Source organism: Oncorhynchus masou, chromosome 12 (assembly GCF_036934945.1).
Source record: "Oncorhynchus masou masou isolate Uvic2021 chromosome 12, UVic_Omas_1.1, whole genome shotgun sequence".
Taxonomy (NCBI): domain Eukaryota; kingdom Metazoa; phylum Chordata; class Actinopteri; order Salmoniformes; family Salmonidae; genus Oncorhynchus; species Oncorhynchus masou.
The window spans coordinates 16,476,577-16,498,402 of NC_088223.1; the positions used below are offsets into that span (position 1 = coordinate 16,476,577).

At 40.3% G+C, this 21,826-nt stretch overlaps 3 protein-coding genes across 3 annotated transcripts in view; all 3 read right to left on the minus strand.

Annotated features, from left to right (window-relative positions):
- hoxa3a (homeobox A3a) overlaps nt 1-12,889 on the minus strand; it is a 35,300-nt gene extending 22,411 nt beyond the window's left edge. The window contains exons 1-2 of the mRNA XM_064979709.1: nt 12,405-12,889; nt 4,758-4,862 (exon numbers count right to left, since the gene is read on the minus strand). The gene's annotated coding sequence lies outside the window, so the exon portion shown is untranslated. The remainder of the gene's footprint in view (nt 1-4,757; nt 4,863-12,404) is intronic.
- Nucleotides 5,485-8,091, minus strand: hoxa5a (homeobox A5a). Its single transcript, XM_064979718.1, has 2 exons — nt 7,224-8,091; nt 5,485-6,557 (listed from the first exon to the last, which is right to left on the minus strand). The coding sequence occupies exons 1-2, from the start codon at nt 7,819-7,821 to the stop codon at nt 6,301-6,303; spliced, it is 855 nt and encodes a 284-aa protein (XP_064835790.1). The 5' UTR covers nt 7,822-8,091; the 3' UTR covers nt 5,485-6,300.
- A 685-nt stretch (nt 12,890-13,574) lies between the features above and the next one.
- Nucleotides 13,575-17,142, minus strand: LOC135549605 (homeobox protein Hox-A7-like). Its single transcript, XM_064979720.1, has 2 exons — nt 16,658-17,142; nt 13,575-15,489 (listed from the first exon to the last, which is right to left on the minus strand). The coding sequence occupies exons 1-2, from the start codon at nt 17,022-17,024 to the stop codon at nt 15,098-15,100; spliced, it is 759 nt and encodes a 252-aa protein (XP_064835792.1). The 5' UTR covers nt 17,025-17,142; the 3' UTR covers nt 13,575-15,097.
- Between the last annotated feature and the right edge of the window lie 4,684 nt (nt 17,143-21,826).

The window sequence follows — 21,826 nt, forward strand, 5'->3', positions numbered from 1 at the left end:
TGTGTGCGTGTGCGTGTGCGTGTGTGTGTGTTATACACAGGATTGGAAACGTTACATTTGGAATGCGTTATAAAGTCTTTTTTCATGATAAAAACTCATGTACTGTAAAAATCCTGATTTATGATGTTCAATTCCCTTCATTCATTAAGGTATTCCCTTCATTCCCTTCATTCATTAAGGTATTCCCTTCATTCCCTTCATTCATTAAGGTATTCCCTTCATTCCCTTCATTCCCTTCATTCCCTTCATTCCCTTCATTCCCTTCATTCCCTTCAGTTGAGAAACTAGTTCTTTCGAGATGCTGTTTTATTTTTGGAGTTTTGAAACAGGCGAAATATAAACACAACTGTGTGTGAGTGGCAAACGTTATGATCTGATAAACGATTGAAACGACTGAAATATTATATTCAAACAACCACATTCAGTGTTTTACCTTTTAGGGTGGAAATACTGACGTTCACGAATGGATGTTTACGATTTTAAAAAATGAGAAGCGAATAAGAAATGTGGGCCTGCATGGTATCAATCTTAGGTTACAACGTGATTTTGGCTATTGAAATGTTTCTGTAACAATTATTCCAAATCAAAATCCACAAAGACATCCATGTTAATTAGCAAAAGAGCAAAAAAAAGTCTAGTTGTGAATAAGAAATAATTAGGCCTATTATTTATTGACTTAGAAAGGTACCGTGAGTGAAAGAAGTAGATTGCCACTCTTTCGGTCCTTCCCATATATAACGAACATATATCATACTGACACTGTACTGTAAATTCAGATAATAAGAAAGTGCTCTGACGATAGTGACGGATCACATACGGTTGCTAGATCCCTTGTCTGTGAGGAGGACCAGGCTGCAGATGACAATGTTCCCTCAGTATTCACGAGGCGGTTAAGGTAAGGTTTTGATAATGCAACATATTGAAATCAAGAATATATTGAGAGTGGTGTGTAAGAAGGAAGCTATAGATGTATATTTTGTCCTAAACATGAATGCCACCCACAGAGCTCCTCGCACATTTAACACACGTTCAGAGGAAGATGGGTGAGTGAAATAGTATGATTGCATTCAACATTTTGTTGAAGTTGTCTTCTTAAAAATGGGACATAAATCAAAGCAAATGTAACTGCATCAAGTGAGTGTTTTATGTAGATTGTAGATACACACAAGTGTTGAACAACATGGCCTTAATAGGTCTGTTATCATAGCGTACTATTCTGCCCAACCCGTTTCTTCTAAGCTTACGACAAAACATATACTATATATATATATATACTAACCATATATATACTAACCATATACCATATACTAACATATACTATATCTTCTTCCATAGACAGTTGTTAGAACGGTGCCATAACCCAATGCGTTATCTCCTATAACATAAAGATCACTTGTGGGAGCCACAAACATTGAGTGGCTAATGGCTATTTCTTTATTTCTTTATGATAAAGACACCTCCAATTATCATATTAGTCCTTTGGCTCTTGACTCTTTTGCAATAAACGAAGACACTGAATTACCAATAGTTAGGCTATTGTATAATAGGCCACTTTTTTGTGGCCTAAACGAAATATGAATGACAAGTTCGAGAATAAACTGTTGCTAACACAGCTACGGTGGATCTCACAATTTCGAGTGCACCGTTTTTATGTGAGCTTTAAGAGAAAAGGCCTATGTTACATTTAGCAGTGTGTTTAAACCAAATTGTATCTATTACAATAGAGGTGCATATATTTTTTAAATGATCTCCATGAAACACGTTGGGTTACACACTTTAATGTAGAATAAGATAAGGCTTGATCTCACATTTTCACAACTTTCCGGGAAAGGATAACGGCGATTCGATGCTGTTATGCAGATCCATCCGCCATTAGAGGCTACAGCCTATATCCTAATGCGTTTTCAAAACCCAATTAAGTACGAATGATATTTTGTTATTAATAATAACAATTGGCTGTTCTCATTATAAAATAAACATATTCTTTGTTTGTAACCAAAATCACCTTCTGGATAATTTTTTGTAAAGGCTAAAAACAGGACTTTTTCCTCAGCAGAAGGAGAGAAAGACTACACGTTTTAAAGGGGTCCGGGGGCTCCATTTGGGGGGCTGTGGGCATAGTCTACCCATCATCCTGTGACCGGGGTAAGAATATCAATCCTCAAAATGCAAATGTTTCCCTCATACCCAATGCAATTTATTCAAAGGAAGTTCACCAATCAACCGCCCTAATAAAATGCCGCCACTCAATCTTGGGTCTGGGGACGGACGGGGGTCCACTCCCCTCGGTCCCAAACTCGGGGTCGCCCTGCTTTCAGGGTTCACCTGGAGTGCACCGTCAAACATATGTAATTCAAAGCTATTCTATCTTTTGTGTGGAGAGTCAAGATCGCTATTATAACGCTGGCATCAGGCCCCTGCTGAACAGATGACGGGAGACTTGTTCAGCGGGTAAACTTTTGACCCCAAATGTTCCTCCTCTTCCCCCGCTATATCGAGATCATCAGTCCCACCCCTGCGAGGCTGTGCTGCCCAGGCGAGGTGTCTGGCTGCTTGGGAAGAAAACCGGATTTGCAATATATCCATTTCTGTTATCATTACTGTAATTAGTCTAACAACAATCATAATTAGTGATATAACAGGCAGGTCTATAATATAATAACTGTAGTTGTATCTCTGTATTGTCTCACTGTGGGTGTTGGTTACAATGCACCCTGTACAACATCACTAATGTACAACATCGCTATACAACATCACTAATACAAGCAAACCGCTCAGGGATGAATGTCCTTCATACTTTTGTGTGAGTCTTTATCTCTCCTTGCCTCACATAGGCCTAGTGTTTTTGCTAAAATGCCCCAAAGGCTCTCCAAATAAACTAATGCAATATGCAAATTATATTACTTCACTGCAATGTGTAATAAGGCAAGCAAACCGGTCAAGTATTGTGTGCGTCCTATCATACTATTGTATTTGTGTGTGTGTTTCCCCCCCTCTCCGCAGCTGGCTGCAGGTGACACTGAACTTGGCCGAAAGCGAGCTCTGCTGGTGGCTGGAGGATGCAGATTTATCTTGCTGCTATGGCTGACCTCGCGGTGAACCGCGCACGGGGGATGGTTCATTTTTTTCTGCCTGGCATTGTCTGCCTAGGACCCCGATTTGGATTTTTTTTATGTGTAACAACGGTGTAATTTTCGCCCCAGACGTCACAATGATATTGGCATAGAATAACGGTTTCTCTTTCATGTTCTACACAATATAACTGTAATGGAAATGAAGTCAAAATTCATTGCATTGGCTATTTGTTTACACGACGGAATCTTCTATGTCGACTGTTAGGGGAAGGGGGAGCGGGGATCAACCCACCTCAAATCATCAGATGATTCAGGGTTTCAATTCCATCTACGTACTGACATATTATACATTGAGGGTTTAGTTTCTATATAAACCCTTTTCATTGCAATTCGTTTTCTGATGTGAAATAGGTTAAAATTGAATTCACACCTCTGACGGGGAAAGTTATGAGGTGCCTGTAAGCACCAGTTTCGTTCTAATTGGGCGTAATTGCAATCTGTGCAAATACGTAAGAGCAACACACAACAATGGAAATTGAGTCAGAAATCCAGAATTTCGAACACACCAAAGCACTGTTATACACAACAAATAGACCAAGCCCATACTAGTCACTCATCAGCACACACCTTATCGCAAGACTGTCGCCACAAGTAGGCATAAACAAAACCTACACTATAAGAAAAACGAAAAATTAATTAGGCTATAACCTACTTAATAAGAAATTATGATGCAGAGACATTTTTCTAGAAAACGAAAACTCAATCTAAAGGAAACTATTGTGATTGGGCAAATGCGTTACAAAGTCAGACCAACACTTGTGACACATTTTCAGATAGAAGACAAAGCTTTATTGGTATCTGAGTGTTCATGTCGGCCCGGACGCACGCGCCCAAGCTGGGCCATGAGGTCACCATGAAGCAAGAGTGACACTCTCCAACTGAACTTTACAACCCAAAAAACACAAAATGACATGGCTGACGCAAAACGGAATTCCTTTCCAAGTGTGGCCCTGCTGTGTTTTGTCCTCTATTGTGTTTACTCTACAGTGTTTTTGGCTGTCTTAAACCATATGAACAAGTTTGGAACACATGAGGAAACCTGACCAAAGACACACCTAGAGCTTCAAACAAAGTGTATAACCTGTGCCTAACTTGACAATTACACCGATTGAAAAGCTAAATTTACCCCAAAAATGGTTGTATGATAGTTGAGTACCGTACATAAACATATTCTAGTTTAGCAATGGCATTGGAAACACCATAAAACTGCTCAAATAGCTGTATGGCTTGTCCAGCACATTAATGGCTATGAAGAGTCCAAAGAAGCCCCGTGTGTAATACAGGAAGTGAAAAAGCACGAATTAAAAAGGAAAAGGAATGGACAGAAGCATAATTATCCCACATGCAAAAACGTATTATGAGTTACACCACAGATGGAGGGAAACTAGTTACACTAGGAAGGAAGCAATTAAATATCCATGAGCCTGAACCAACCCTGGCCAACATCTGCCGAGAGAAACCAGGATTCAGCTCAGCACCACTGACAAATTAGCGTAATGGGCTAATATGGACAGATAGCGCGTCCGAATACAATCATAATTCTGTTTCAAACAGGGTGGCTGTTCAGAGCCAAGGGAATGGAAGGCTACAGGCTACTCAAGGGCAATAGAGGCAGAAACTTACCTCGAGACCGAAGCTGTCTTCTCGTGTGCGTCCGGCATGCAGGGTCCATCGCGAGGCGTTCTGGTGTTCAAGGAGTGGGTGTAACGGTCAAGGAGCACTTACAGCCTGCAAGGAGAGAGTCAGACGAAGCCTCGCGTCAGTGCGATTATATGTTATGTGCAATATACTGTCAACTCCCCAAAACCATAAAACTTACTTTAATGGCCACCACGTGACAGTTTATGGCCAGTGAGCCTATCTGGCCGCGCTCCGGATGATTTTTACGATCTAATTCATAGACAAAACCCCCATTCATTTGGCACCCAAATGTCAGGGAGCCGGAACCGGCCTAATAAAGTTTTCGTTCCGAAAAGTGAACTGATTCTCTGATAGTAGTAAGCTCGAGCAGATGGGACGCAGAGCCCCTCGAGCCGGTCACTGGCAAGGACCCGCTTTATCCCTACGCACAAAGGTGAGTAAAGTGTGCAGATATAGATTTTGCTACCTGTTGATTTTCTCGACATTGAAACTAAGCTAGAAAAGTTTAACTTTTAAAGTTTTAATTGCAATCAATGGAGTGAAAGGCCTATAGTCTTGACCTAGAAAAAAAAGAGTTACTGCAGGCCTAAAAACTTTACATTCAACAACAAAACCTTACAAAAACATACACACGTTCGTTTTACCGTGAGGCACATGAAGAAGTAAGTTAAAGAATCGAAATAACAAATAATTTACAGTCTCTGTCGTTCCAGTAGAAAGTTTATTATAATCAGCATCATCGCTATAATATTATTTTCAATTTCCAGTCATTCTTTAAAAACATTTACAAAAAGCGTATAGCACGATGAAGCTATACAAGTAGGCAATGGGATCCACTATGGAACCCTTCACATCCAACATAGAGGGGAACGTACAAGAAACACACATTCTAAGAAGCTGCGCCAGGTGAACAGATTTACAGTAGCTCGTGTAAAAGAAGGATACAAAGGCACAGCTATACGCAATGGGTCAGAACTGCGGTCCCGTCACGTGTTCACAACGCACAACAATCGCGTAAGGCTAATACGCCTGTCTACAAGGAACAAGGAACAAGTTATCTAAGTTTGGTACAATACATTGAACAAATAAATACATACTTACATATAAAACAAAGGCTATACACAAAAGCAACACCATTTTTTTATCAACTCATTAATTATTCGAGTTTCTATACTGTTTTACAAGTGCAATAGGCTACACAACTTTTATTGGATAGTTAATTGACTTTTTTTGCGGTAACTTCGAGTTGATTCTATTTTGAACAAGAAATAAGTTAACAAACATGTATTTGGTTTGTTCTCTAAGACAAACAATGTACAGAATGTTTATTTTTTTACTCACACAAGGATTATCACGGTCAAAATAAATATAACTATAGAGGAAAGTATTTTTGAAAAGGCCGGAGTTTGGACAACTGCATGTTCACTGTCCCAACAGCCATCAGAAAGTCTTTTGCAATGTAAAAATGAATGGAAGTTCTCCCAAGCATTAATTATTTTATTAGAGCTCATAGGGGAACCAAATATCAGGGACGGTGGTACCCTACACCCCCTGCCGCTGCCATGCTCATGCTTTTCAGTTTGTTGTCCTTTTTCCACTTCATCCTTCTGTTCTGGAACCAGATTTTGATCTGCCGTTCTGATAGGCAGAGCGCGTGCGCTATCTCGATCCTCCGTCTGCGGGTCAGATACCGGTTGAAATGGAACTCTTTCTCGAGCTCCAGGGTCTGGTAGCGCGTGTATGCTGTCCTCGCCCTCTTCCCCTCTGGTCCAGTGAGACTGTCTGGTGGTAACACACAGGACGCAACAATAAACCCATAATCAAAATAGCAACCTACACAACAATGTTTACTAATTCTTTATGCAGGTTTACCTGGCAACAATGCAAGGACATTTATTTTTTTATTGATCAATAATGTTTACTAACGCTTTATGCAATGATTATTATATACTAGAAAATGTACTTTATTCTTGATCACACTTCGATGCAGCTCAGTCCACATAAACACACTATTCACCTTTCCCACACCATAAAATGTAGTGGAAGTGCCAATTAATTCCCAAAAGTTTTTCTTATAAAAATACCATAAAAATGTAGAATAATACAAAATTATGGCAAAAGAAAATCCTATATTTAAACAAAATGTTCACCTCCTGCATTTTGGTAACATGAAAATGTTCTGTTTTCATGCCACGTTGAATTATTTTCCAACGCTTTGGGTACAAATATACAGGTGAACAGGTGGCGTAAATCTCGCCATTACACCGCTTAACCATTACTACTATCAAATACAGATTATTTCTCTCTTATAGGATGATTCGGTTAAATACTTTTTACCACCGAAAATGGCAACAATCACAGCTTAATTGACTTTAGGACGTAATGTCCACGACAAGTACAAAACATAAACATAAACGTCTACCTAATCAACATGTACAGCTATTTTACCATGATTTATGTGCAGTTTCCTCATCCAGGGGTAGATCTGAGGCTGGGCACCGTCGGTGAAATGTTGGGAAGTTGTCTGCTCTCTTCCAGCGGGCTTATCTTCCTCGAGGAGGGGGGAGGCTTTCGACACACACTCCTGGTTCAACAGCGTGCCTCCGTTCGAACTCGAGCTCGGGGTCGCGCAGGGGATAGTTATGGAGTTCTTTATGGCTCTGTGTTGCGGTTGAGACTCGCTGACCGGAGACGAGCTTGTGACAGAGGAGGAGCACCGGAGCGGGTCAGGTGCAGGCGAGAGGGGCGCCGTCCCAGTGGCGCTCGCGGGCTGGGTGTACCTGGATGGCTCGACAGAGGACGTTGTTGCCGCCGCCGACTGGTTCGGGGAGTAGCCCTGTGCCCGCTCGTTGGCCACAAAGTGCCCATTACCGCGACCGACAGTGAGGTCCATCCCGTTGTAACCATAACCTTGCCTGCTGGAATGCATGGTCGTTGAGTCCCTGTATTGGTCGTTTGCTGAGCTGTGGTCTCCATAATTATGTAACTGGAAGTCGGCGCCATTGGGATAGCGACCGCAGAATGAGTTTACAAAATAGGAGCTCATTGATTGACTATTCAAATACTGTTGTTTCGCAGGTATTTGTTGTTTTTATTTTTGGAGAAAATAGTAACGTGTGTGCTTGATTTGTGGCTCTTGATGCTTTTGCTTCTTCTATAGCACCCTTGCACAATTTATGATGAATTAGGGAAATGAGTAGAACGTGTACTTGATTCTCTCTTACGTAGGCACCCAAATATGGGTTACGGCTGAGAATCACGTGCTTTTGTTGACCAGTCGTAAATCCTGCTTGATGACCTCCAGAGGTAAACTCGTGCACAAGTAGGAAATCTGGGTGGGATGTTATGGGCGCGCGCCTGGGAGTGCGCCTGGGCAGGGCGCTCGCGGGGCCCGGGTTGCATCTCTTGGATTGTCCTTGCGCGCCATCCTCCGGCCACAATCTCGCACTGCCTGCGACGGTGTTTGAGGCGTGGCCTCTGAACAGGGTCGTTCAGAGGTTAACGACCATTGCGGCAAACGCATCGCCTTCCCAAACAATACAACAAGAAACGCACTGAATAGTGAATATGCAACCTCTCCACTGACACAGAGTACAGAAAGAAATTCAACATTAAACATTATCCTTATAGTTGGGAATAAAACACGTACAGTAGGCCTACAAAACAACACAACTAGCCTAAAATATCAAAAACAATTGTCTAGCACCTTACATTTAGTTGAATATTTCGTTAAAGCATGTTACAAATCTTGGAATTTTAGTAATCAACCCTTGAAAAATCTATATTTGCATGAATATCCTCCTTAGTTCAGGCTAATGGTGTGAACAGCTTGGTCAACCTGCAGATCAACCGTTATTCCTAAAATTAGGCACTTCAAATGAATTACTGTTTCGTTTTTTTAAGATGACAGAAAGTAAGCTACCGTACAATAGTGTTATTAGACAATTATTTACCCCTCAATTGAAATTCCATAAATACTTAACGTGAATAAAGCACGTTTTGATCAACAAAAATTGCCTGATTTAAGTAAATGTGATGTTTAAATTGGTTCAATGTACGTGCGTAAAATTTTGCTGCGGTTCCAAATGAATAGCCTAAGCTCGAGCAGACATTACAGCGAAACAATAATATCCATTTTATTGTCATTATATTTTTTGCCAATATGGATAACTTAACTAAATTTAAGAACAGGAAAACGAGGAGCAGAATATCGTTCGAAAGGAATCTAAACACACGAAGTTTCTCGCATTCGATGAAGAAAGAATGAATGAAAAGTAAGAGAAGAAGGGAATTTAGAATATACATATTTGTAAATAATGTCTGACAATAGAGGGAATAAACAGGACTTCTTGGTTTAGGACTTTTAGTGTATTTTCCATGGACATCTGCATGCCTCGGTGAAATGAAATGATTTCCCTTGGCCTCTCTCGGCATCTTCCCCACACCCATAGATAATGTCCTCGGAGTGAGGACGCGAATGTAGTAGGCTATAGGACTCTATTTCAACTCAGATAAGTATTGTCAAGTTTTCAAAATAGAAAGATAAGACACCGCATAATGACAATCTAAAATTAGGTTCGAAATATGAAACGAAGAAATCAGTATAACAGCAGAAGTAATACAACTGTAGGCTCAAAACAAGCAATGGCAATAACAAACATATTACTACATTATTTTAGCAGAATTTGGTTTGAAATCATGTTAATCGGTGTGGAGTTGCTGATTAGTTGGTGTAACTTAGAGGTCACCTGTACCTAAAATATAAGTAACTGTTGCAGGTGCAGGCAGAGCAACAGCATTTTAAAAACATTTAGCCTTACAAAAGATACTGCTCATTCCGTCTACTTAGCAGAAAATAGTGCACTTCATATGGACTACTGGACACTCGGGCACGCTCGCGACGGCCAGTTGCAACCAGTTTGACAGGAGTAGGCTATGGTTATCCATAATCCATTGGACCTCTTGGTCCTTTAGTCCCCAAAAGTCGATAACCCATTTTTAGGCTACACAACGCCCCACGCTGGCACTAACAGCGTGATGGATACGTCTGTGTGTCTGTCCGAAGGATGCAGACTCACAGAGGTAATATGGCCCCTTCAGGCACCGCAGGATCCGAGGAACAATCTGCACTCAGGACCAGATGTGTACAGCGGTGTATGAAGAGCCCTCTATCCGAGCCCGGGTCTTGACTTTCAGGGATAGTTTGAGAGAACGCGTTCAAACATGCTAATTTGTAAGTCGCTCTGGATAAGAGCGTCTGCTAAATGACTTAAATGTAAATGTAATGCTCCGGATGTTGGAAGGAGCGAGGATAGGTTATGTGCTTTATAATGGCCAGGAGTGTTTGTGATTGAGGTTTTAAATAGGTTGTTAGCGAGAGAGAGCCTAAGAGCTAACATCTGATGTATCAATGGCCAATAGAAACAAAGTCCCCAAGAAATTATCGCTCCCAGGGGACAATGGGCAAACCAGGAAGTGGGAGAGTAAAGTGAGGGAAAAGGTAAAAGTCTAGAAAAAACGAACAAGACTAATGTCCGCATCTGGTAGAAGCGTCAGGATTCGGCAATCTGTGTGCGTGCTAGTGGCGTACATAAGCGAGGGGAGCGCATGCTTCCCAGACAGACCGTAAAAGGCCAACTATTTGAAATTCAGATTCGAACCTTGATCGATGAGTGAGTAAAATTTCACGACGCTTCAGTTTTATTTGCTCATAAATGTAATTAGCTACATGGGCTGTGTTACACGCGCAATAGCCTAAACTGTTCAATCTGCATGCATTTCAGATACCCTAGATTTTGTATAGTGCAGTGGAGCCGAAGCAAGGCCATTTTCTAATGTCCACTCGAGTGGTTGCATTACCACTGCACATCTCGACGATGGTATTCAATTGGAGACGCTAAGGTTAAATGGAACACTAAAAACACAAATTCAACGGGTAGGTGAACCGTAACTGTAACATACAGAGATATTATGTAAAGAACACTGACTATCTGTTGTCCTAATCAGAACCCCATTTTAAGCGATAGTGTATTTCCTTTCTAGTCTATGGCTCATAATGATTGTATTTGTTTCTTGGTATACTCATTTGTCAACAAGTCTTGGTGTCTTATCACTCTTTGGGACATTTTTGTAGACTACACCTTAAAATGTTATATTCTATTCTGTAGGCTTTTGAGCCGGGCAAAATAGGAAGGATTAACTTAAATTTCGTAAACGTCCACTACAAAAATGTCAAGCATATACAGTAATTCACAACAATCAATTCCAGCTATCAGGCCCTACATGACAGTGCCAATGCCATTACTGAACAGCACAATATCACATCACTCTTATTTGTGTTGCTATAAAGTTTATAATTATTATAGGTATGCACAATATCGAGATGAAGGGGTCATTGATGAGGGTTTTATTTCTGTGATGTGGTGCTTGATGTTACCTCATTGGGGTAGAAAACAGGAGAGGAAGACAAGAACACTCTAGATTAAGCTAATATAAGATAGTATACATTATAAACGTTTTAGTCATTTAGCAGACACTCCTACCAAAAATCCGGGGCACTCAAATTAGTATGATATGTTACATTTGTATGGTATGTATTAATTAGTCATTCATTTCGTATGATATGTTACAAACTCAAATTCGTATGATATGTTACGAATTGCAAAAGTTGCTAAAGTTAACTAGGTGGCTAAGATTAGCTAGGTTAACTAATATGTTATGTATTTGCAAAGTAGTAAGTAGTTGCCTGTGATGAGACACGAACACGCAACCTTCGGTTTGTTAGACATTTGCCTTTTACCCCACCCATCCATCCTCCTTTCATTTATTGCTTCAGGTAAACTTCTGTGTTATGTAACCATACCAAACTAAACATAGCATACTAATGTGAGTGTCCCGGATTTTCGATTGCTATGTTTCTTCTCGTCTATAAAACGAGGCTGACTTTTTCTTACTGGTCCCCTGTGGGAATCGAACCCACAACCCTGGCATTGCACGGGGTCCTATACAGCATACAGTATATAGATTAACACAACTGCAACACAAGATACACATTGATTGTGATTTGTGCTAGACAACAGCACTGTGTTGTGGTTGAACTGTGCTGGCACAACCATGTAGACTGAAAATGGCGAAATGGGAACAAAGTCATAACCAAACGAAGACCACACTTCTCCCACAAGAGGGCGACAGAGATAGCCTATTGGCTCCAGTCCCAATACCCAGCTGCCGACAGACCACCCAAATCAAATTGCAACAAATAAAGAAAACACAAATAGCATACATGCATGCTAATAAGTTATTGAAGTTCTCATAATGAAAATGCATAGGGCTACACAAATATTGAATGACATAATTATATAGGTCAAGCCCAGAGACCACATCAACTACCATAACAATGATCATAAATAATCATGCAAATTATGACCATATCCTAACAAATTATCTAATTATCGGAGAAACCCCATTTTAACAAAGCCTAGAACACTACAACCAATCGTCTGATAGTCAACACTTTAATACTAGACAAGCATAGTGATGGTATTTGTTCTAATTTTTTATGCTCACTTTATTTAATGAATGATTCCCAAATCATATAAAATCATAATCATGATAAGCAAGTATTCTTACCGTGTTCAGGTCTCATGGTGCGTGGGGATGTTACGAGAAGAGTACGGACAGGTGCAGTTGGCGCGAGGTAGACCGGGGAAGATCCCCTGTTGTGCCAGTTGGGTCCCTGGACGAATCCACGAGCCCCCGGGGTCAGGCGACGACGCGCTCCCACTCAATCCGTCCATTGTGCCAAACCGAGAACGACGGTAATGAATCCAAACCGTCCGGTTCCAAGAAAGGGACACTGCTCCTTGCCACTGCATAATACAAAACTCAACTCAAAAGCGAAACAGCATTACCCATGACGAAAATACACAAACAATGACATTGAGGAGCAAAAGCTTTTACAGTAGAGAAAGGGTTGTGTGGCAGACACAGGCTGTTAAATGAGTGACGTTCTCTTCTGGAAAATTATATATAAAAAAGTTCATGTTCACGGCTCCATGCCATGTGACCAGTGTGGACCAATGGGAAAGGAGGAGCCTCTTAAAGCTGTATTGCTATTTTGTACATTTTCATAAACAACAACAGATTTATTATCTAGTGAGAGAGGGAGAGCAAGAGGAGAGAGGGGGAAAGCGGGTGGGGAGATGGAGAGAGAGGAGAAGGCGCAGTTCAGAGCTAGGCGCCATCTTACCAGAAAGAGGGGGAATGCACAGTTAAACATTCAACATTCATTTCCCCTACACAGTAGGCTACACATACACAGCCTGTCCAGTCTCATGTCCTCATAGTTAGCATACTTTTGCCCATTGTTTCCCAATCTCAGTCCAGATGACCCCAAGCAGCGCTATACAGCTGATTCAAATAATCAAGTCATTATTAAGCTTTGAATCAACTGTGTAGTGCTGGAGCAACAAACAAAACATGCACATCTTGGGGTCCTCAGGACCGGGTTTTGGAAACACTGCATTAGCCTCTTTATTAAGGGAGTAGTTCACTATTTTACAACTTGGTGTTAGATGGTTCCTCACCCTGAAAGTAGTCTATGGGCAAAGATAAACTGTAATCCATGTTTCAGTTTTCTTTGAACAGCAACTACAAAATTCAGGTAACCTAAGCCACCACAAGCTAAAAGTCTATGGCAGTTAAAGGAGCATGTGAGCATGTTTAAAAAAATAAGGTAAAACTCACCTGAAATCAATTCTAATCAGTTACATATTTAGTTTGATGTTACTTAAAGGTGCTTTGGCTATTTAAAAACATGCTCACATGCCCCCATCAGTTACAATGATTGTTAACTTGTGGTGTGTGTAGCAAGCTGTTTACAGGAAACTGAACCATGGATTGCAGTTTCTACATTCAGCGTGAAATTAAGTTGTAAAATAATGGACTACTCATTTAAACACGTGTCATGGGTTTCATCAGCTCTTTTCACTTTTCCTGCTGAATGAGCCAGATAGTGTGTTATGTAATAGTATAATTTGTAGGCTTAGTGTTGTCAATATGTATTGTCATATAAAAAGACATGTAGAACTAAATGAACGTGAAAAATTAAGACAAGTATTTTCATCCATGCATCATTTAAGCTAACACCATCTATTTTGGCATGTTGACTATATGTGCTTTCTTAACATTTTGTCTAAAGTTCGTATAAATGTATGGTTGTTTTACAGGAAATTCGTTACGAAGCTATTTTCAAAACTGAAGGCTTTTGTTTTTATTGGATTCATATTGTGTCTTGCATAATGTCAAAATACGAACACCTCCGAGTCAAAGCAGAGATGTGGAGGGAGCATAGAGGTTATTTCTGAACATTGGAGCAGTTCTCTTGTATTCATTTGATCAGATAAAACAAACACACTATTTCCCTAATTTACAAATAGCCTACAAACACATGCAAGCAGACACACTCACGTCCACCAAAAATGTGATTGACGTATAAGAGGATGCCAAAATACACTAACAACACGACGTCACAGTATTTACAAAGACTTCAATTTCACACATATACAAGAAGTTATACAGTATTGAAATTCAGTGATACAGTAGTAGCCGAATAGGTCTGTAGCCTCTGAGGTAGGGTATTGGAATCATGCGAATATGTATTACAATCTCTACATGGACCCAAAAGATAAGTTATCACAAATATAAGCTATAGGAATACGCCAAACCGTAACAGCTACAGCAGTGCAATACAACGAGAGTAAGGGACAGTAAAAAGTTAAAGCCATATTCGCTAGTTGATTCAACAAAGGCACTTTTACGCAACATTTGCATTTATTTCCATTTGAAATAGAAACAAATAGAATGCGAAAAAGGCCCCTTTGTCTAAGTCAATTCAAATTGGAGGTAGGCTAAATTCGGAAATTGCTTGGATTTAACTGTCGCATTAGGTAGTTCTCTGTTCAGGAATGTTATTTCAGTAGTAAAATATCTAATAGTTCCCAACCAATAATTTGTATTATTGAATAACATTTACAGTATGCCTTTTCTACATTCAAAGATCAAATTGAGTTTTCATAATAATACTATAGTGTAAATAGGTAGTATCCGTTCCTTTTCATGTGCACATAGACGTATGCCTTTTGTTGCTAGAGACAGTGTTTCACTAGCTTGTATACAGTACAATAAATAAGTGCTTCTCAACTTCAGCCTGCAAGTCGTTTCACCAATCCTTACTAATCTCTAAATTGATAAACAAACATGATGAACAGAGTGTGTCGATTATATGAGAGTATACATCTTTAACATTTGACAAATACAAACATTTATGGAGTGTTTCTTTCATTAATAGCCTCTACGTCGCCATCTCCTTCTCTTGTAGGGGTTTCTGATGCCACACCCGCAGACGGGGAGTCTCCTTGCTCTGCCTCCTGGGTCTTGGACTGTCCGTTGTTTACCGGATTACCATCACCATCCTTGTTTACGTTCTCTGAGTTGGTACTGAGGTTTGAGCTAGAAGACTCGTCCTTGTGATCTTTCTTCCACTTCATCCTCCGGTTCTGGAACCAGATTTTGATCTGGCGCTCAGTCAGGCAGAGCGCGTGTGCTATCTCCACGCGCCTCCGGCGGTTCAGGTACCGGTTAAAGTGGAATTCTTTCTCCAGCTCCAGTGTCTGGTACCGGGAGTACGTCTGACGTCCACGCTTTCTGTTTGGATCTGAAAGAAATAATGGTTTTAATCGATGTACAGATAGAGGATCTAAATTTGATCACGCAGCAGGAAATTGAAACTCCTAGAGTATTTGAGATTTTAAAAGGCTTCTAAAGTTGGTCATTTCCACTTTAAAATGCCAGGCTTGATTTGCCCTAACGAAAAATGCATAAAGCCCACCAAGAAATGTTCATTTACTATAATCCACATAATAATTCACATTTCCTGTTGCTGCAGGATTATTTTCATGTTGTTGGAAACTGGCTCAAATTAAGATCCTACATTTGTACATAGCATTTTCCCACTAGGCCCACAAATAAAAAATTCTGCAAATTGTTCTAAAACCATGTTCTACACAAGCATGCCATATGTAATAACTCCGATAATAACTTGATACTGATAATGACACACATAACAATTATGTGATCTTGGATTCTTGTTTTTTTTTCTATAGAAAATAAAATAATTTAAAAAAACGTGCCACAGTTTGTCATTCAGTGCCATTTTTGCTAAGATTTCTTCTCAAAATGTTTTCGGACTGTCAGTGCTGTTTTGGCTCAGACTTCCGTCCGTTACAAATATTCCAGCTGGGATTCTAGCCTGTAGCCTATTGCTAATGCACTGCATGCCTCTCCAATTAGAAGCATGTGTTCGTCCACCGTTACTAGGTCATACCCACAGCCCATAAGCAATTACTACTGCTATTTCAATGGTCTTTATTAGACACTGTCCTGCCTACCAATTCCGTACTAATCAGACACTAGTATCAATACCACTGCTCCGACTGGTCTACTGATATTGTTTGCAGCCACCACTATAGTTTAGTTATATTCTTGTGTACAAATAGGCTCCTGAAACTGATTATGTTCATCACAACTGCCATTCGGAGGCCAATCAAAAGAGCGAACTGCAGAGCGCACGAGCAATGATTTACACTACAACTTATAGCCTGGTATTTTACTGCCACATACCGTAGAAGAGCAACAACAACACAAACAGCGGCAATGTCCCTGCGCGATGAACACCACAGAAGCGGAGGGATAATGCATTTGTGGTCACACAACTAATTAATTAAAAAAAAAATCTGATTATTTCCATGCAATAACAATGGCTTCACGGAATTAATTGCACCATTAATTAAGACAACAGTAAGTTGTCCCATGTAAGATCATACCTGATGTTCTCATCCAGGGGTACATCCGGTAGTGTTTGTCCTCTGGCGAGGTGAGTGGACCCGGCACCGGCTGGATGCAGCTGTCCCCGAACAGACGGCTCTGGTCGAAAGAGCTGCAGTGCAGACTGTGCACGTCCGGCCCCTGGTCATAAGCAGGAGTAAACATCGGGGGGCTCTGGTAAATAGCATTGTTGACGTTGTAAAGTCCGGACAAGGACGTTGGGAAGGCAGGGGCTGCGGCACTGTGAACAGATGCGGGTCCTTCTCCACTGGGTCGAAGAGCGCATGAACCCCGGTCGGCATTTGGGAAGAAAGAACCGGTCGCCGTATATTTGCTAAAAAGACCATCCACATAATAAGAGCTCATAGTTTTTCCTTGTGATTTGTTGGGTCAGAATCTTCAGTGTCGTTTTTACGAGGTAGTGTGATAAATGACAGCAATACACCCTAGATTTACACCAAACCACGTGATCCAGCCCTGTGACCGCTGTAGCCAATCTCCAGCAGGGCCAGAAATATCATTATGGTGCACAGACTGCAGAGTATAATTAACACACACAGACTGCAGAGTAGGATTAACACACACAGACTACAGAGTAGAATTAACACACACAGACTACAGAGTAGAATTAACACACACAGACTGCAGAGTAGGATTAACACACACACAGACTACAGAGTAGGATTAACACACACAGACTACAGAGTAGAATTAACACACACAGACTGCAGAGTAGGATTAACACACACAGACTACAGAGTAGGATTAACACACACAGACTACAGAGTAGTATTATCACACACAGACTACAGAGTAGGATTAACACACACAGACTACAGAGTAGAATTAACACACACACAGACTGCAGAGTAGGATTAACACACACAGACTACAGAGTAGTATTAACACAGACTACAGAGTAGAATTAACACACAGACTGTGGGAACATATTTAATTTTTTTAAATTTGACCTTTACTTAACCAGGCAAGTCAGTTAAGAACACATTCTTATTTTCAATGACGGCCTGGGAACAGTGGGTTAACTGCCTGTTCAGGGGCAGAACGACAGATTTGTACCTTGTCAGCTCGGGGGTTTGAACTCGCAACCTTCGTTACTAGTCCAACGCTCTAACCACTAGGCTACCCTGCCGCCCGTATATGAAATGACACAAAATACAATGTCATCGGTTCAAAAGAAAACCGCTGTCCTGTTGCAGTTATACCTTACTTTTCATAATACAGCATAATACCATCGCTCCCACCCCCTCATAACATCTGTAATTTATACACAACTAAGAATATAAAACTGCATTGTGTATTTCTTTAAAAGTTTTTCTTCAATTCCATCAAATAGCTGCATGTCTAGGTGCTAAAACGGAACTATATGTGAGAGTCTACAACAAACATCAAAACATTCTTATTATAGTACACAAAGGGAAGAGCACTGCATATACATAGTTAATTGTTTTTATACATTTAACATATAGTCAGAATATAGGTGGGCTACATTTGATTGCTTGTCATAATCAACTTTACAACAATTTATTGTATATTACTGTGATTAAAATATTACCATTTACAATTGTAACCATTATACATTGTTTCCTATTTGAGTTACTGTTGTTGTGTAACTCGTGTTTCCAAAAATCTATTATAAACTGGTTGGTTCGAGCCCTTAATGCTGATTGGCTGAAATACAATTTCTTTGTACTGCTCTAATTAAGTTGGTAGACAGTTTTTAATAGCAATAAGGCACCTCGGGGGTTTGTGGAATATCGCCAATATACCAAGGCTAAGGGCTGTGTCCAGGCACTCTGTGTTGCGTCGTGGTGAAGAACAGCCCTGAGCCGTGGTATGTTGGCCATATACCACACCCCCTCGGGCCTTATTGCTTATATATAAAATGACTTGTTGTAATGAGTACAAGAAGCAAGTGTTATTGAAATATTAGATGAAATGATTTTGAGTGCTAACCCAATGCTAGATGAAGCAAGTAATTAATTAAAAACATAAAAGTTAGGTAAGCAAATTAAGTATGTCAATTTGAATACTCAAAGCGAGCCGCATTTATTTGTAGGCCTACATTTAGACATCTACTACGTTTGTGTTATCTAGCTTTCTTTCTTTAACTCTGAATTTATTATGTTTTATCTGCAATATGCTATGGCCTAATTTGGTCAAGTTTATGTATATTCTTTCTTATATTCTAATGTTATCTGGAAATAAACACAGAAGGGATCAAAACTAAAAAATGCAATTCTGTGTGTGGAGTTAGTGATCATATAGACACTTAGGCTAAATTTAAATATCACCAAACATACTCTAAACGCAAAGCCGATCACATTTTACAATATGCCATATTATAGTACTCCTAAAAGGATTCAACAAAGCAAATTGAACGCAAATCAGACCAAAAGCTACTTGTGTTGGACCATATTGCAAATGTTGAATATGAATAATACTTCAGAAAAAAATACAAAATGTAATTGCATCTTGTACTCTGAATCATATGTTGATATTGCATGATAATTATGTTTATTAAACACTACCTATGTTATGTTTTCCTATAGGCCTAACCTAAAAATAAAAAATAAACGCATTCTAACTATAATAATTAGGCCTACTAAAAGCCTGTTTTCTTTGAAGACAATCAAACACTTTGCCCAGTAAAATGTACTTAATTATCTAGATTGTCAATTAATTTGACATGTAGAAAATCGAAGTTTTAGGTTTCTTTGTGTAGAAAATGTAAAGATACCGATGTACAACATGCTGCGTATAACTAGACTAAGGCCTACTATTTCGTCTATTTTTATAAATCTTTATATTATTAAATACTGCCCTGTATGTGCTTACGACCACAATAGCTAATAATATTGGGGCGGCAGGTAGCCTAAAGGATAAGATTGAATCCCCGAACTGAAAACGTAAAAATCGGTCGTTCTGCCCCTGAACAAGGCAGTTAACCCACTGTTCCTAGGCCGTCATTGAAAATAAGAATTTGTTCTTAACTGACGTGCCAAGTTAAATAAAGGTAAAATAATCTGCATAATAACAATTAGACGTACACTGCTATAGAACGCAAGTTATGCAGGAAAAGGATGCATCAACATATTAGGCCTAAACATGTCTAAATGTTGTATTCCTAATTAGCGCACTTTATTCGTAAACATTCCTGAACGTGGTATTAGACTTGCATTGTAAAACCGTAGGCAGGGTGTGAAATCACTTTGTTGCACTCTTAAACTGTTATGTTTCTGCGAGAGTAATCACAAAGGGAAAGATTTCAAAAGAGGCAATTCTGAGGCTTGTTATGGAACATCAGCGCCATCCTCTGGTCACTACACAAACTTGCAGGGTGGAAAAGGTGCAATGCGCACAGAACTGCAATCACAGCCACCCGCTTAGTGGCCAAATAGAGAGAAAAAAATCACATAAAGGAATGTGATTAATGTAGGAACTGTGGCATTCATTGCGTGCGGTACTATTTCCAGACGGAATGCAGATTTAGAGGTCCAGTGATTAGCATCGAGAATAGCATATCTAAAATGCCCATGTTGGCCTCATATACACTGAGACTAGGTCTTGCCTCATATAATGCTGTTGCTTTATTGCCCTTCCTGTTCCTCCAGCACGTCAACAGAACACTAGCTACCACCAGAGAAACCGAGCGAGAACGTTTCCCAGGCCAGGTAGAAACAAAGGGGCGCTCGAGATGACCATGAATCCGGCGAGCAACATTCGGGGAAACGCCAATAAAGCTGATCATTTCCGTTAGGCCTTTTGTCCATGCTGCAGTCCTACAGAAAGAGAGAAAACAAATGGGTGCCGATTTCTGAAAACGGCCTAATTGTGTCTGGACGGCCATAAAGCCATTAAATGTGGAATGCCAGACAGTATAGCAGGCCAGGCGTTTTATTGCTCTTTCTCTGACCCAGCCTTTGATGTTTGGGGTCCATCTGCGTCCTCGAGGCCGAGCGCGTCACAACACCGCTATATGGCTCCATACAATTACTACAGGCCTGTGTATATTCAAATATATGTGCATGCATTATGTGAATGATGTTGTCTGAAAAACGAAGGGTGTTTCTGTAATTATTTAGTTTTGCCAAGGTCCAGTTGTAGCCTATTCCACATGTCTCTATAATTTCAACTGTTGTTATTATTTGGTACACCGCAGATTTAAGAGAACTCGTCTCGGCCTATAGGCCAAAGGCTTGTGGAAGCAGGTCCACCTCAACCACTCATTCTAACTAGAAGTTCATATGAAATAGATTGTTTTTTATTTATTTTACCTTTATTTTACTAGGCAAGTCAGTTAAGAACAAATTCTTATTTTCAATGACGGCCTAGGAACAGTGGGTTAACTGCCTGTTCAGGGGCAGAACGACAGATTTGTACCTTGTCAGCTCAAGGATTTGAACTTGCAACCTTTCGGTTACTAGTCCAACGCTCTAACCACTAGGCTACCCTTGTAATTTGATTACCACAGCTAAATTCCATATAGTACAGTCCCCTCGTTGAACGCTCAATACCTTTGACCTCTCTCCCTGCACATATTGCAGGTTTTAAAACATGGCGGCCATGATGTGTCCAGAAGCACAGGGTCTTAACTGAGCGGTGGTGTCATATCAAAGCTGAAGAACAGATATCCTACAGGCCCCAGCTGTCGAAGATTTCGACATCTTTCTTGTGTTGTGTCCTCTCGCCTTGCAGCGCTTTGCACCCCATAAACGGTTATAGTGGTAATTGTATTTTATGGCTGTATACAACTAACAATGTCCTCTGCCAAGGCGCGCGGAACAGAGCAGAGCTGCATGCACCGAGCGACGCTCGGGGCTTGCCTGTTTACCCTGATACAGAGACCTCAGGCAGAGCCCCCCCCCCATTAACTCCACACACACACACGCGCGTGGTGTTGAAGAAAGAATGCTGAGTGCGCGCTCACATTACTTGATAAACCGTTGACATTTCAAAGTCAAAGGCTCGAATTTCCTCACGGAAAATGAAATAAATGGTCGACTGTCACTTACTACCTGGTTTACATTACTCCATGAATAGTTTTGTATTAGAGTATTATTCCAATATTTTGTTGGAGAGAAAATATAAGTGCAAATGAATCTGTGTTGGCATATAGGCTACACAATACATTTGGTAGGATGCAATAC

What these genes read in the sequence shown, in the direction of transcription:
- hoxa5a (XM_064979718.1), bottom strand. Translation starts at nt 7,821, where the DNA reads ATGAGCTCCTATTTTGTAAACTCATTCTGCGGTCGCTATCCCAATGGC. An exon ending in GAAACTGCACATAAATCATG is followed by an intron (nt 6,558 to 7,223) that starts GTAAAATAGCTG and finishes TGTTACCACCAG; the next exon opens with ACAGTCTCACTGGACCAGAG.
- LOC135549605 (XM_064979720.1), bottom strand. Translation starts at nt 17,024, where the DNA reads ATGAGCTCTTATTATGTGGATGGTCTTTTTAGCAAATATACGGCGACC. An exon ending in CCCCTGGATGAGAACATCAG is followed by an intron (nt 15,490 to 16,657) that starts GTATGATCTTAC and finishes TATTTCTTTCAG; the next exon opens with ATCCAAACAGAAAGCGTGGA.